This window comes from Balaenoptera borealis (assembly GCF_965194805.1).
Source record: "Balaenoptera borealis genome assembly, chromosome: 1".
Lineage (NCBI taxonomy): Eukaryota > Metazoa > Chordata > Mammalia > Artiodactyla > Balaenopteridae > Balaenoptera > Balaenoptera borealis.
Window position 1 is genome coordinate 137926799 of NC_138860.1, and position 12578 is coordinate 137939376.

Genomic DNA, 12578 nt, shown 5'->3' on the forward strand with positions numbered 1-12578 from the left:
CCACTTGGAATCCAAAGGTTAGCATCATTATCATCACGACAGATATAACCATTTATTGAATATTTACCAGCAGAAATCATATCACTTAATTATAATTAAATAAAATGTCATTAATTCTCACAGAAACCCTGCAAGTCCTATTATTCATTCCATTTTACAGGCAAGGAAATTGAGGCCTCAGAGAGGTTAAAAAAACTTGAACACGTATATTCAGCTAGTTTCATGGTTCTTCTATAAATATTAGGAAGATAAATGAGTCCAAGTGCTTATGGAATAGTTGTCCACAAACACCATTTTTAATGTGAAAATGCCATGGAAAGAAAGTAAAGACAGATTACAAAAGTAAAATGGTATGCCATGAATATTCTATTGATTTTAAAGTTCTCATATCAGGTAAGATGAAGACAGCTATTATTCCCACGTGAGAAACAAAGAAATTGCCCCACTTTTTTCTAATATTACTTAAGAATAGACTGGTAGCATTAGGAATAGGAATCAGAACACAGTATTTGAGGAAATGGATTTGTTTTTCAAGCAGAAATTTTAGATTTTAAGAATAAATGAGCACAAGCTATACAAATTGAAAGTCCCAGTACAAACTGAGACAGGGTGTTTAAGAGTAGTACACACACTTGAAAACTACTAAAGAATGTTATAAAAATTGTCCTAATCAAGAGTGTTATTATTTTAGATAAAGGTCTTTGTAGAGAGAAGAATACTATAGGAAGACGATGATTTGAATTCTTTTCAAATCAGAGAACGGTAAAAAAAAAAAAGCCATGCAAATTACTCTTTACTAGAATTGTTTAATCCTTATTAAGTAAACAAAGTTATGGTTACCAAAGGGGAAACGGCAGGGAGGGAGGGATAATTTAGGAGTTTGGGATTAACAGATACACAGTATTATATATAAAATAGATAAACAACAAGGATTTACTATATAGCACAGAGAATTATATTCAGTATCTTATAATAACCAATAATGAAAAGAATCTGAAAAAGAATAGATACATATATATATATAAAACTGAATCACTTTGCTGTACACCTGAAACTAACACAACATTGTAAATCAACTATACTTCAATTAAAAAATAATAATAAACTTACCTATTTCTAAAGACCATTCATATTATCTCTTACAATATCTGTAACACTACCTCCAACTTTTTTCTAAAACATTAATCTTCAGCAAATGATACGAGGCTTCTATAATCCTTGATATTCTCCTCTAGCCAATTCTCCAAGTCAAATTAAAATGTATAGACATTAATTTTTTGTATTTCATTTATTAACTAAAATGCAACTGTGGAGAATTAACTGATCATCAGAAAAAAATAATCTGAAGCAAAAACAAATTACAATCTTTTTGTGTGTGAATTTTTTCAAGAATCACCAATTTATTTAACCCTCTAAAAATTTCCTAATTAAGAATATTCTACCTTCCTCTTTCGGGAATAAATCTACAAGACTACTGCTATGGTGATATTTTACAGGAGATGTTTATCTCACCATATCCACAGAAAAATAAAACAGCAAAAATATACATACCTATGATACCTCAACTGCAAAGTGCTTCCCACAAGTGATTGGATTGCACTGGGTGACCATCTGCAAGTCATTTTAGTTAAGTACCCATCAGTTTCACATGATATATTGATATTGACATCTATTTAAAACACATTAAAATATTACTATAAAGCAAAAACACCAAAACATTTTTAATGAAAATAAAATTTCCTTAATATCTTTAATGGGACTCTAAGATAGAGTCCATAATAAGAATGTATCTCATGGAATAAAATGAAGAAAATCCCGGGATTCTTACCAATCACATATAACTCAGCATAGCGATGGTGGCACTCATGCTCATTGCAGCAGTACACTGCGTCATAGGTGAACTTTCCTCGGGGTTTGGTTGCATTCAAATTAGGAAAAGTAACTTTGCTAACATGGTCACCCACAACATCATACTGGCTTTGGGGAATTTTCTCAGCTAAATTCATCCACCAAACAATCTTTTTTGAGGAAACTATCTTGTTTTCATTTTTATAGATGCAGTGAAAAGAAACGTTAGACCCAACAGTTGTCAGAATTTTAGGTGGAAAGTATATGACATCTGTAATGGGGAAAAAAAGGTAGGATGTTAGATGAAGACAGAAAACATCACGTAAGCAATTGATACCATGTAAAAAAGATTCACAAGGCATTCAGGATTATACCGCCCAAAATAAAATGAGTGTGCTGAGAGACTGCAGAACTATAGCTGCCTGTTCGTGTACAGTTAGTAAGAGCCCCAAGCATTCCCATTCCCAAGTGGCTTGAGCCTCCAAAAATGTCCTCAGTATTTTCTAAACACAGAGACTTATGCATTATAAAATATGTTTTAGAGAGTAATTGTCACTTGCTAACTGATAGGCAGAAAATTAATGAAAATGAAATGTAGTCTAATTCCACAATGGTATGTCTTCCATCAGACTCTGCTTTCAGAATCAGTGAACCTTAGTGCAACTTCTTAAGTCAAATCCCTACAAAACAAAATCCTGAAGAATAAATGGTGATAGCCACTGTCTCGTTTGGATACATGAAAATTTCAAGTAAGCAGGTAGAGAAATAAGCTTTAAATAAGAAAACTTGTTAGGAAATGTAAAATCAATGATGCATCAGTAAACAAAGCAGGCAGAACTGTGAATACTCTTCTGTAGTATCATTTGAAGTTATTTAGTGCCAGTACCCTGTGGTTGAGGACAAGGGGAATCAGTATTTTTCTAAAATATTATTTTTAATGCCTATACACTATTCCATACTACTCTTTCAGTCTCCTATTGTTGGAAACATAGTTTGTCTCTATGTTTTATTAGAAACAATAAAAATAAATGAATGTTTACATAGGATGAAATTATTTCTGCCATAGTGTATTACAAAAACAGGGTATTTCAGTTGTACAATTTAAGGTAAGTTATTTTCTGCTGATAGAATATGAATATCTGTGTTCATACATATTTGGACTACCCTCAAAACAAGTCCAAAAAAACCTTGATTAGTTTTTATTATTTTTCTCTTTTCAGTAATAGCATGCTAAACTCCAATGCCTTTTTATAATCCATATAAGATATTTGCATATCTTATATATGCAAATTTGCATATCTTATATATTATTATATAATATATTATATATTATTATATAATCCAGATAAGATATCTTGTATGTCTACAGTCAAGAATAAACAGGAAAAAATTTATTTATTTATTGTAAAATAAGGAAACAATGATTTTCTTCTCATGACCAAGTATCAATACCTTTACAGAATCTACATTAATAAATTTTATTTAAAAAGGAAATTCTATTGATAAATATTAGTGAATTACTCAAAAGAACATAAATCATGGATCAAAACATTTTAGATAAGTTATTTTAAAATGTGTTATCATAGCTCCAGAAAATAGCTTTTTTTAAAAATTCTTGAAGCAGATTACCTATCTTTCTTTAAGGAAAAAATATTTTCTTTAATCTGGTATAAGAGCTGCACAGGAAGTGTAGAAATTATCTAATATCTGTTTCTCCTCTTCTTTCACAGCAACAAGAATGCAGTTAATAAAGGTACTACAAGAATTCAGCAATTCTAAAGTTGTTTTTAGTATGTAAATTGCAATATTCTTGTACTTTATAAGTTCTGGGAAGGTCGTGAGTTTTCCTCTAAAAGCCCAAGATCTCCCAACAGCTACAGAGAAAGAACCTATCCAATTCATTTTAAAAGAATCCATAAGATGCGACTTCCCTGGCGGTCCAGTGGTTAAGACTCCACGCTGCCAAAGCAGGGGGCGCGGGTTCCATCCCTGGTTGGGGAACTAAGGTCCCACATGGCGGATGGCCAAAAAAACAAATTTTTTTAAAAAGAGAGATAAGACCTACAGAATTAGAAAATAAAGGGATTCATACCCCATTTAAAAATAAATAAAAGAATCCATAAGAATTCCTTGACTAGGAATAGTCAATGCTCCATTAACTGTGCACTTGGTAGGTTCACCTTTAATATATTAATGAATAAAAAGTAGTAGTTACAAAGGTACTGAGAATTAGCATTCTGTCTGCAGTAATACATCAAGTAACCTCTGTTTTTTTTAAAAAAAAACAAACCCAAAGTGTTTGGAAATGAAAAGGTGGGTGTGCTAATTCATTCTAAACAAATTAACACCTCAATCTCACAGAACGTTTCTGTTTGGTGGATGCCGTTACAGCACCTATAAATGAACAATGGAGGTGAATCTAATAATATTAGGTAACTAGACTTAAGGGAGAAGGATTCAAATCCCTTTACACAAGAACAGGAAGTCCCCAAGTTTGGGGACTTTGCTGTTGCACACCTTTCAGGGAATAAACCTCAAGTGTGGTCAGCACTGTGAAGGGCAGACATTGCAGCCAACGTAACTCAGCAAACCTAAACCTAAAAAACCTAAGCAGCACTAAAACCTCATTTACCAAGAATCATGAAGGAAACGAGGTGTTCCACTAAAATGCTCTATGTAATTAGGCTTACTGCTTACTAGCTTTGAGAATCAATTTTTAGTGCCACCAGAAATCTTGCACAATTATACATTTATGCACTTAATTGTTTTACTAGTGGTTACAAACATGAACTTTGGAATTAGGCTACTTTCTAACTGCATTAACTTTTACAAATTATTTAACCCTATCTAACTCTCAATTTCTTTGTCTATGAAACAGGAATAACAGTACCTATCTCACAGGGTTGTTGAAAGGATAAAATGATAGTATGTGCAAAGCACTTAGAACAGTGCCTAGACACAGGAGGCACCCTATAATTGTCAATATTATTATTCAGTAAGGAATTATCAATCTACTTCTACCTTTTATTTGTGATTCAATACGCATTATATCATTACAGTAGACAATACTGTGACAGAGAAATGTGCTTGGGAGATACTAAAGTGTATAAGCTTTTCTCCCCACTCTTGGTGTCCTAGTCTACTTTCTATTTGGCAAGTTTCTGTCTTTCCCTTAATAATCGCATGGTACCACTTAGTGACATAGGAGCTAACCAAGTTTGTTAAATTAGTAAGCTTAACTTTACACTCATTGCTAAATCAACAAATTCTGCCCTTTGGGGCAGCCGTTTGCTCACTGTCTGGATTTATTTCTCACTTATTTTCAGGTTTTTCTGTTTGGGATGTCTACAGTCACTAGAGGGACACACCTGTGTTGAATAAGTAAAAGGCTAGCGGTTAATGGTAATATTGTTGGATATTGCACAAGCAAATAAATTGGCAAAGCTTCTTTTCAACAAAACATACCTTTATTACCTTCGTGTACTCAAAACACTAAATATTTGCCTATGGAAGGGCATATACATGTGTATGTATGTGCTTTATAATATATTAATAAATCTGATTATATTATATATGAAAGCATAAAAATATGATACAAAATATTAAGAAACCAAGCAAATTTAATCCTACAGATATTGACATGAACTAGGAAAGTAATAGAAGTACAAAAGGGCTTTGCATAAAGCAAAACAGAACTAAAAATATGTCCATACAAAGGTCTAAAAACCTAAGTTGAACAATCCAAAACAAAATCTCATATAAGTGTAGCACAAGTAGCTATTATATTATTCTGGATCAAATTTTCATATTCATCCAACTGAATACATAATATTGCTAAGAATCATTATTCTAGGAAGGTATAAATGTATAACTTGAATATCAGCAAACTTTAAAAACAATGATGATTCTTTTAGAATTTCCCTTTTCTTCAGAGAGGCTAGGTTCTCAGATCTAATAAGAAGTAAAACAGCAAAGAATGAAGCCATTTCTTGTGGAAGAGAAACATTTCACCAGACAGTTAAATAAAGTACAAGCCACAAGCCACTCAGAGTGGAGCAGGGGCTGTTGCCTCTATTTCCTTTGTCAAACTACCCTCTCCTACCACCCATTCACCCCATCCCACTGTATAAAAACCTCCATGGGCCATTCACTGAAATTTGATGTTGTTAATTCATTCCTCTCTACGTATTTCACAGCTGGTCATTAAGACCTATTAATCAATGATACATAACTGAACATAGAACAAAAGTTGAATTTTCAGCTTCATATTACTCACATCGTGATACTCCATAATTATTATTTGAGGAAGAGAGATGAGAAATTCCTGTCTTCTAAGTCTGTTCACTCAAGGTTCCTGACTTTTCCAATGAGAATTAATTCCTCCTGGCGCTTAGCACTTATTTTAGCTCTTCTCACAATCTTACTTGTGCTAAGCAATTAGTTACATATCATGTCAATCTCTCACCTTCATTAGACTTTGAGATTTTGAATATTGAGCTTGTCAGCTTACAAGCTAAGATCTACTATTTCATGAGTGCTTACTAAGGGTCAGCACTGCAGTAAGCACTTTATGTGCATTATGAACTATCCACATGAAAAGTCCTTATTTTACAGATGAGGAAATTGAGGTATAGAGAGGTTAAGAAACTTTCCAAATAAGTGGTAATAAACTTCAGTCAGACTCCGAAGTCAGGGCTCCTAAACCACTACTGCTACTTACTTTTTAACAATCAGTGCTTTTTAAATAGTAAGTAATCAATAAATAAACCTATTTAGTTAAATGTGTTGAATATCTGCTGAGTGTTTTACATGGTCCTTGCTATCTCCACATATCCATAATCAACCTGAATGAGTTTGAGTAGGAATAATTTTTGCACATTTGACAGATCAGACAACTAGTCAAAGGACCATGAACTGTCTTCCTATAGTCACACCCTGGTTTGTGCCAGGGCTAGCACCATTAGACTCCTGGACCTCTATGTAAAATATTGCACCTCAACTCCACGAGGAAGCTGTGAATAAATTGCAGTTTTTCTGATGTTAAAGATACCTTTAAAAATATGAAAATTGAAAGTAAAAACTCTGAAAAGCAAGCATCTGGAGTGAAAAGAATTGCTTAATTATATAATATGTAATACTCAAATAAAATTTTAATACTTAAAAAACTATACCAAATAAATATATCTGATTTTCAAGTGTAAATTCAGGAGCTGTCAATACAAGTAGTGTTCTGAATTTGTAAATTTGGAACTATTATATTAACTCTCTCTTTTGGGTCAGAAAGAGTAATTCAGCAAGATACTGCTACGGATGCACATAAATGTGGGAGCTCTCACACAAGTTTTCATTAACAGGTTAAAAATTTAAATTGTTCAAAATTTAAATTCACAGTTAATATGGTGTTCCTCCTTTAGGTTTACTGCCACAAAATTTAAGATGCATTATAATATGCCAAAGGCAAATTCAGGAACCATATTCCCCCGTCAGTAGAAGTGACTCTTATAAAACCTACCTTGTATGGTAAAGGTAAGGGGGGTGCTCCAGTCACTCCAGATTCCTGGGCCATCCAGTCTCTTGCTCCTCACCTGAAACTCATATGAAGACCCAGGAAGCACACTGTCTACTAGCAGAGATGTAGCTGAGACAATCTCATCCGCCTGTTAAATATTATTTGAAAACATCAGAGCATCAGGTCGGTGTGAAACCTTTACCAAAACTGATCACAAGCAGGTCTCAACTAATCTCAAAGAATTAAAATCTTACAGAGTAGTTAGCTGGCCACAGTGGAATTTAAAAGAGATCAATAACCCAAAAACAAATGTTTGACTGACAATAGTCAATAAAATTTTAAATAGCCTGTAAGTCCAAGGAAAAAAATCATAATGATAATCAGCATTTAACTGAATGATAATGAATATTGACCTTTCAAAATTTGAGAGATACAGCTAAAGTCAGTGGGAAGCTTTAAGCCTCTGCTGACAACTGTAACACACACGGTAGAAGATGATGCACAGGGGTGGACAGAGAACTATAAACATTCCTAGAGCAAAGTGTCACAGAAGGAGGGCATGAATAATTTTAAGGACCCAAGGCTGATGATCAGCTATAGTGAATCAAAATATCTAAGAGACCTAACTGCATGAAACAACCAATGATGTACTCCAAAGATATTGAACTCCCTGGCTCATTAGACTGTGGGGCACCACAGACTAAAAATGGTGAAAAGCATCAGAAATGCATTAAACAATTTCAGATCACCTGTAGTTCAAATCCTATTATCTCCATTTTACAGATGAGAAAGCTAAAGCCCAGAGAAGCCTCAACTGCTTTTTCCATACATGACACCGGATTCCCATTCTGTTCTTTATGAATATAAAGCCTTAAAAACTTAGCCCAGATCTAAAAAGACAGGTTTTTACCTCTAAATTAGATAACAATTAGTTTCACAAATTAAAGTGCCAAAGTCTTTGCATGGCCCACAAGGCTCTTTATGACCTCCTCCTCCCCTCCCCCTCTTTGATGATCCACTAATACTATTGCCCTCACTCACCACCCTGGCCTCCAGCTTCTCATCCAGCTTAGGGCCTCTGAATTGCTATTTTCCCTATTTAGACTCCAATTCTCCCAGATATCTACATCACCACTTCCTTCAAATCCCTGCTCAAATATCACCTTCTCAAGGAGAGCTTCCCCTACCTCCATTTAATATTTCAACCCACCCTCTCCCACTAGCATTCCCAAGCTCCCCTCGTCCTGTTCTACTACACAATGGATCCTGAGTTCTCGGCACCTAGAAGGCGCTCAATACTTACTGAAAGAATGAAAAAAGGATTTGACACACTACACATGTTTGTACTGCATGTAAACAAATACATTCAGCAATAAGAAAAAATAAGGATGACGTGTAAAATCAGAAACCAGAGAAGGTCTTTAGGTGAAAATATTATAATTATGAATTCAATAATTCTGTATCTGGACTTCTTGTAGCCATTAGTTGTGCGTGTGTGTGGGGGGGGTGTGTGTGTGGGGTGTGTGTGTGGTGTTAATGAGAGGGAGAGGGAGGAGAGGGAGAGGGAGGGTGAGAAGAAGAGAGAGAGAGAGAGAGAGAATTAATCTAATATACATAAACTTTTGGAAAAGGAACTTTTCCTCGCAGTAAATTCTGGGAGGAATTTGTCATGCTCCTCAAAATATAACATGGATCTACATGTAAGAGACATTGAGTAACATCAAACAATTTTTCTAAAATCATTTTATGGAAGATGCAGACATGCTGTATATATGCTCATTTCTTATGCTGCTCTTGAATGAATGCCAGTGGTATGATATTAAATGATGACTGATTCTGCTCCAGAAGCAGTATGCACATTTGGTATGCAGAGGTGTTCTGTATGGGATTTGGAAGGGGGTCTCACCTTTCCTTAATTGCTTCTCAACTTTTCATTTTATTTACTAAAATATACTTACTTTTCTCATATTTTTTGTAGAATTCTCTGAATATTTCACTTGATATTGAAGTTGAAATGGTACCAATGTTGGGCTGGACCAAGAAATCTTTAAATTACCAGTATCTGTGATTTTCATACACAAACCTAATGGTGGATCAGGCTTCACTTAAGAAAAAAAAAGAACACTTTTAAGTCATGTAATTTTCATGATAATCATAAAGTGAAGTCAAAATGAGTTTTTAGCATATCCTATTCTTTCAACTAAAGTGTCTTTATCCAAAGGCTACTTACAGAACCAAAATATTGGTTCTACTCCTGTACCTTACTATAGCAATCCATGTATCTTCATTTCCTTCTCTCTACATGGTAAAAACTATAAATCAGTAAATGATGTTATTTTGATAAATGTGAATTCCTGCTGTAAAAAAGCCTGCCTTACTTTATTTAACCTAGCTTTTGCCATGCTTATTTGAAGCCTCCCCTGACAAAACCCACTGTTTTAGCAAATGACAAGGGGAAAAAGTATATTACAGAGCACTATTTGGAAAATGCATATAAATTTTGCATGCAAAGATCAAAGCACATATTCATGCAAATTCATGTAAATATGCATTCAAAATTCAGTATATTTATTACTTTTAAAATACAACAAATCCAGATATACCCATTCAAATAGCCCAAACCATGCACAGTTTACACGCAGTAAACATAGCATTAGCAGGCCCTGGCTTGTCACCAGAAATGGGGATGGAGTTTCTTATTCTAATGGGGTATTTAACTCAGTTTATAATTTCTGAGTTCACGTGTATATGTGTTTTTATGTACACCTATGCATTTGTGTATACTCATACATGGAGATTTGTGTGTGTGTGGCTTTAAACATAGAATATAACCTTTAAATCATTTGTAGAAACAACACAAACATCTTACAATAAAGGATTGATTGAATAAATAATGATTCATCTCTTTAAGGGAAATCTATACAGCCTTTAAAAATAATATTAGAGAAGAATATTGAAAATGTTTAATACTGTTAGTTTTAAAAGTTTATTAAACAACATCTATACTTGGATTCCTGATTTATTAAAATTTACAAATTAAAGGATATTTGTAAATACATATTAAAATAGAAATAAATGCCAAAATAGTAGATAATAAATGAATAAAATAATTTTTCTTCTTTGTGCATCTCTATGCTTTCAAGATTTTTGTGATTAACAGGAATTACTCATGAACACAGAAATCACCATTACATTGAAATATTTACTGACTTTTATTTTCAAGAAATAAAATGGCACATTCTTTACACATTCTATATTTTCATGAATTTAGTCATAGTTTTTTTTCTTTTCCTTGAGTCAAAATTAATGAAGCTTTCACTTTCTGTGACATATTACAAATTTTAGTTACTTTAAAGCAGGGATATCTAAACTCTAAAGTCCAGAAACAACAGGTGAAATTCACTGAGTTCTCGTGACCAATAAGACAGAAAACAAAGACACCAAACAGAAGTGAAATCATAAAATTATAAACTATTTTACATTTCCTATTTGCATACATATATGTCTTCATATTAGAAATCTAAAAATAAATCTTTCCCTGGACCCCCTATGTACTCAGTCCCAGACCCTATCTACCTGCTTCTTTCAGAGGAAAATTCCTCCAAAGAGCTGGCATACTCACTTTCTCCACTTTGCATCCCATTTTCCTGAGCAACCTATTCTGATCAGGTCTTCCTTCTCGCTAGTCCACTGAAACTACTCTTACCAAGGTCACTACCCTTTGCCAAATCCAATGTCAACTGTCTGATTCATTTTACTCCATCTCTCAGCAGCATTCCTACTGCTTGTTCCGTGAGTAGCTGAAATACTTTTTTCACTTGGCTTCCAGGCCACCACACTCCTTTACTCCTCTTTTCTCTCTGATCACCCCTCAGTCTTTCTCCCACTGAACTCTAAATACGTGATCTCATACAATCCCATAAACATCTGTATGCTAGAGACTCCCAAATATATATCTCCCCTGAACTCCAGGCTCATATATCCAACTATGTACTCAACATCTCTTCGGTTTCTAATAAGCATCTCAAACATAATATGTCACACACCTATTCCTCTCTAATATCCCCATCTCAGCATCTGGTACCACTATTCTGGTACCACCCAGGTCCAAGCCTAACTATTATCCTTGATTCCTCTCTGCCCTTCACACTCCATACCCAATCCACTAGAACGTTCAGTCAGCACCATCTCCTAAATAGATCCCAAGCCTGATCGTTTCTTTATTTCTCCACTGCAACAACCCTAAGCCAACGGGATGATTCCAACAGCTTCCTATCTGATTCCTCTGCTTCCACTCTTGCAACTACCCTTCCTTCCTTCCTCATCAATTTCCTTCTTCACATGCAGCATAAATTTTAAACATATGCATGCTTACACACGCACACATGCACACACACACACACCCTTGATCATATCACTCTCCTGGTTCAAAAGCCTCCATTGCAATTAGAATAAAATCCAAAAGTTGTAACCCTGGTTTATAGTATGACCTGGACCCAGATGACTCTCTAACCACATCTCTAAATATTCTCCTACTTCATTCACTCCAAGCAAAAGAGTCTTGTATTTGGTTCTTCCAACTTCCAAGCTCATTCCATCCCAGGAATTTTGTGAGTGCTATTCTTCCTGCTTAGAGCACCTTTTGTTTTTGCATGGCTATCTCTTTTTCTTTCAGCTTAAATGCTATCTCCTAAAAGAGGACATCTATAACGGAAATAATAGCCCCTACACCTGACATTCTCCATCACACAACTTCTCTTATTTCTTTCATAGCACTTTTTTAGATATTATCACATATATCCCAATACAAGGAAAGATTTTTTCCCCAAAATTATCCGAAATAAGACAAAATCATTTTTAAGGTTCTTATAAAGTCTATCGCAGCAACTTCTCTTAACTACTTTACTTTTAAAAACAATTTAATTCAGTGCTGGCTCTAAATATTTCTAAAAATCACCTGATAGAACTGGTTTTAAAAAGAGAAAATGATGATACTTTATAGATTTTGTATTTTTCCCTGTTGTATAACGTCATGACTGAATTCCTTGGATATCATTGTAATTACGTTGTGGACATCACAAATATATCCCTAGAGGACAAGTTATTTAAAAGTCCTAATGTTAAATATGATGTCATATGCAGATTCAAAAAGTGCTATGTCCTCAGTAACTTAGATAGAAGTGAAGGTAAACCTGTGTGGGAAAGTATGTCAGATACTTGG

At 34.2% G+C, this 12578-nt stretch overlaps 2 protein-coding genes across 7 annotated transcripts in view; both read right to left on the reverse strand.

Moving 5' to 3' along the window:
- Nucleotides 1–12578, reverse strand: part of LEPROT (leptin receptor overlapping transcript) — a 315620-nt gene that overhangs the window by 170742 nt on the left and 132300 nt on the right. The window lies entirely within an intron of this gene.
- The window catches only part of LEPR (leptin receptor), a 125945-nt gene that overhangs the window by 37311 nt on the left and 76056 nt on the right, over nt 1–12578 (reverse strand). For all 6 annotated transcript variants that reach the window (XM_082356529.1, XM_082356532.1, XM_082356531.1 and 3 more), the window contains 4 exons: nt 9316–9461; nt 7361–7505; nt 1829–2119; nt 1552–1669 (listed from right to left, as the gene is read on the reverse strand). In XM_082356529.1, the coding sequence (XP_082212655.1) occupies nt 1552–1669; nt 1829–2119; nt 7361–7505; nt 9316–9461 (700 nt within the window). The remainder of the gene's footprint in view (nt 1–1551; nt 1670–1828; nt 2120–7360; nt 7506–9315; nt 9462–12578) is intronic.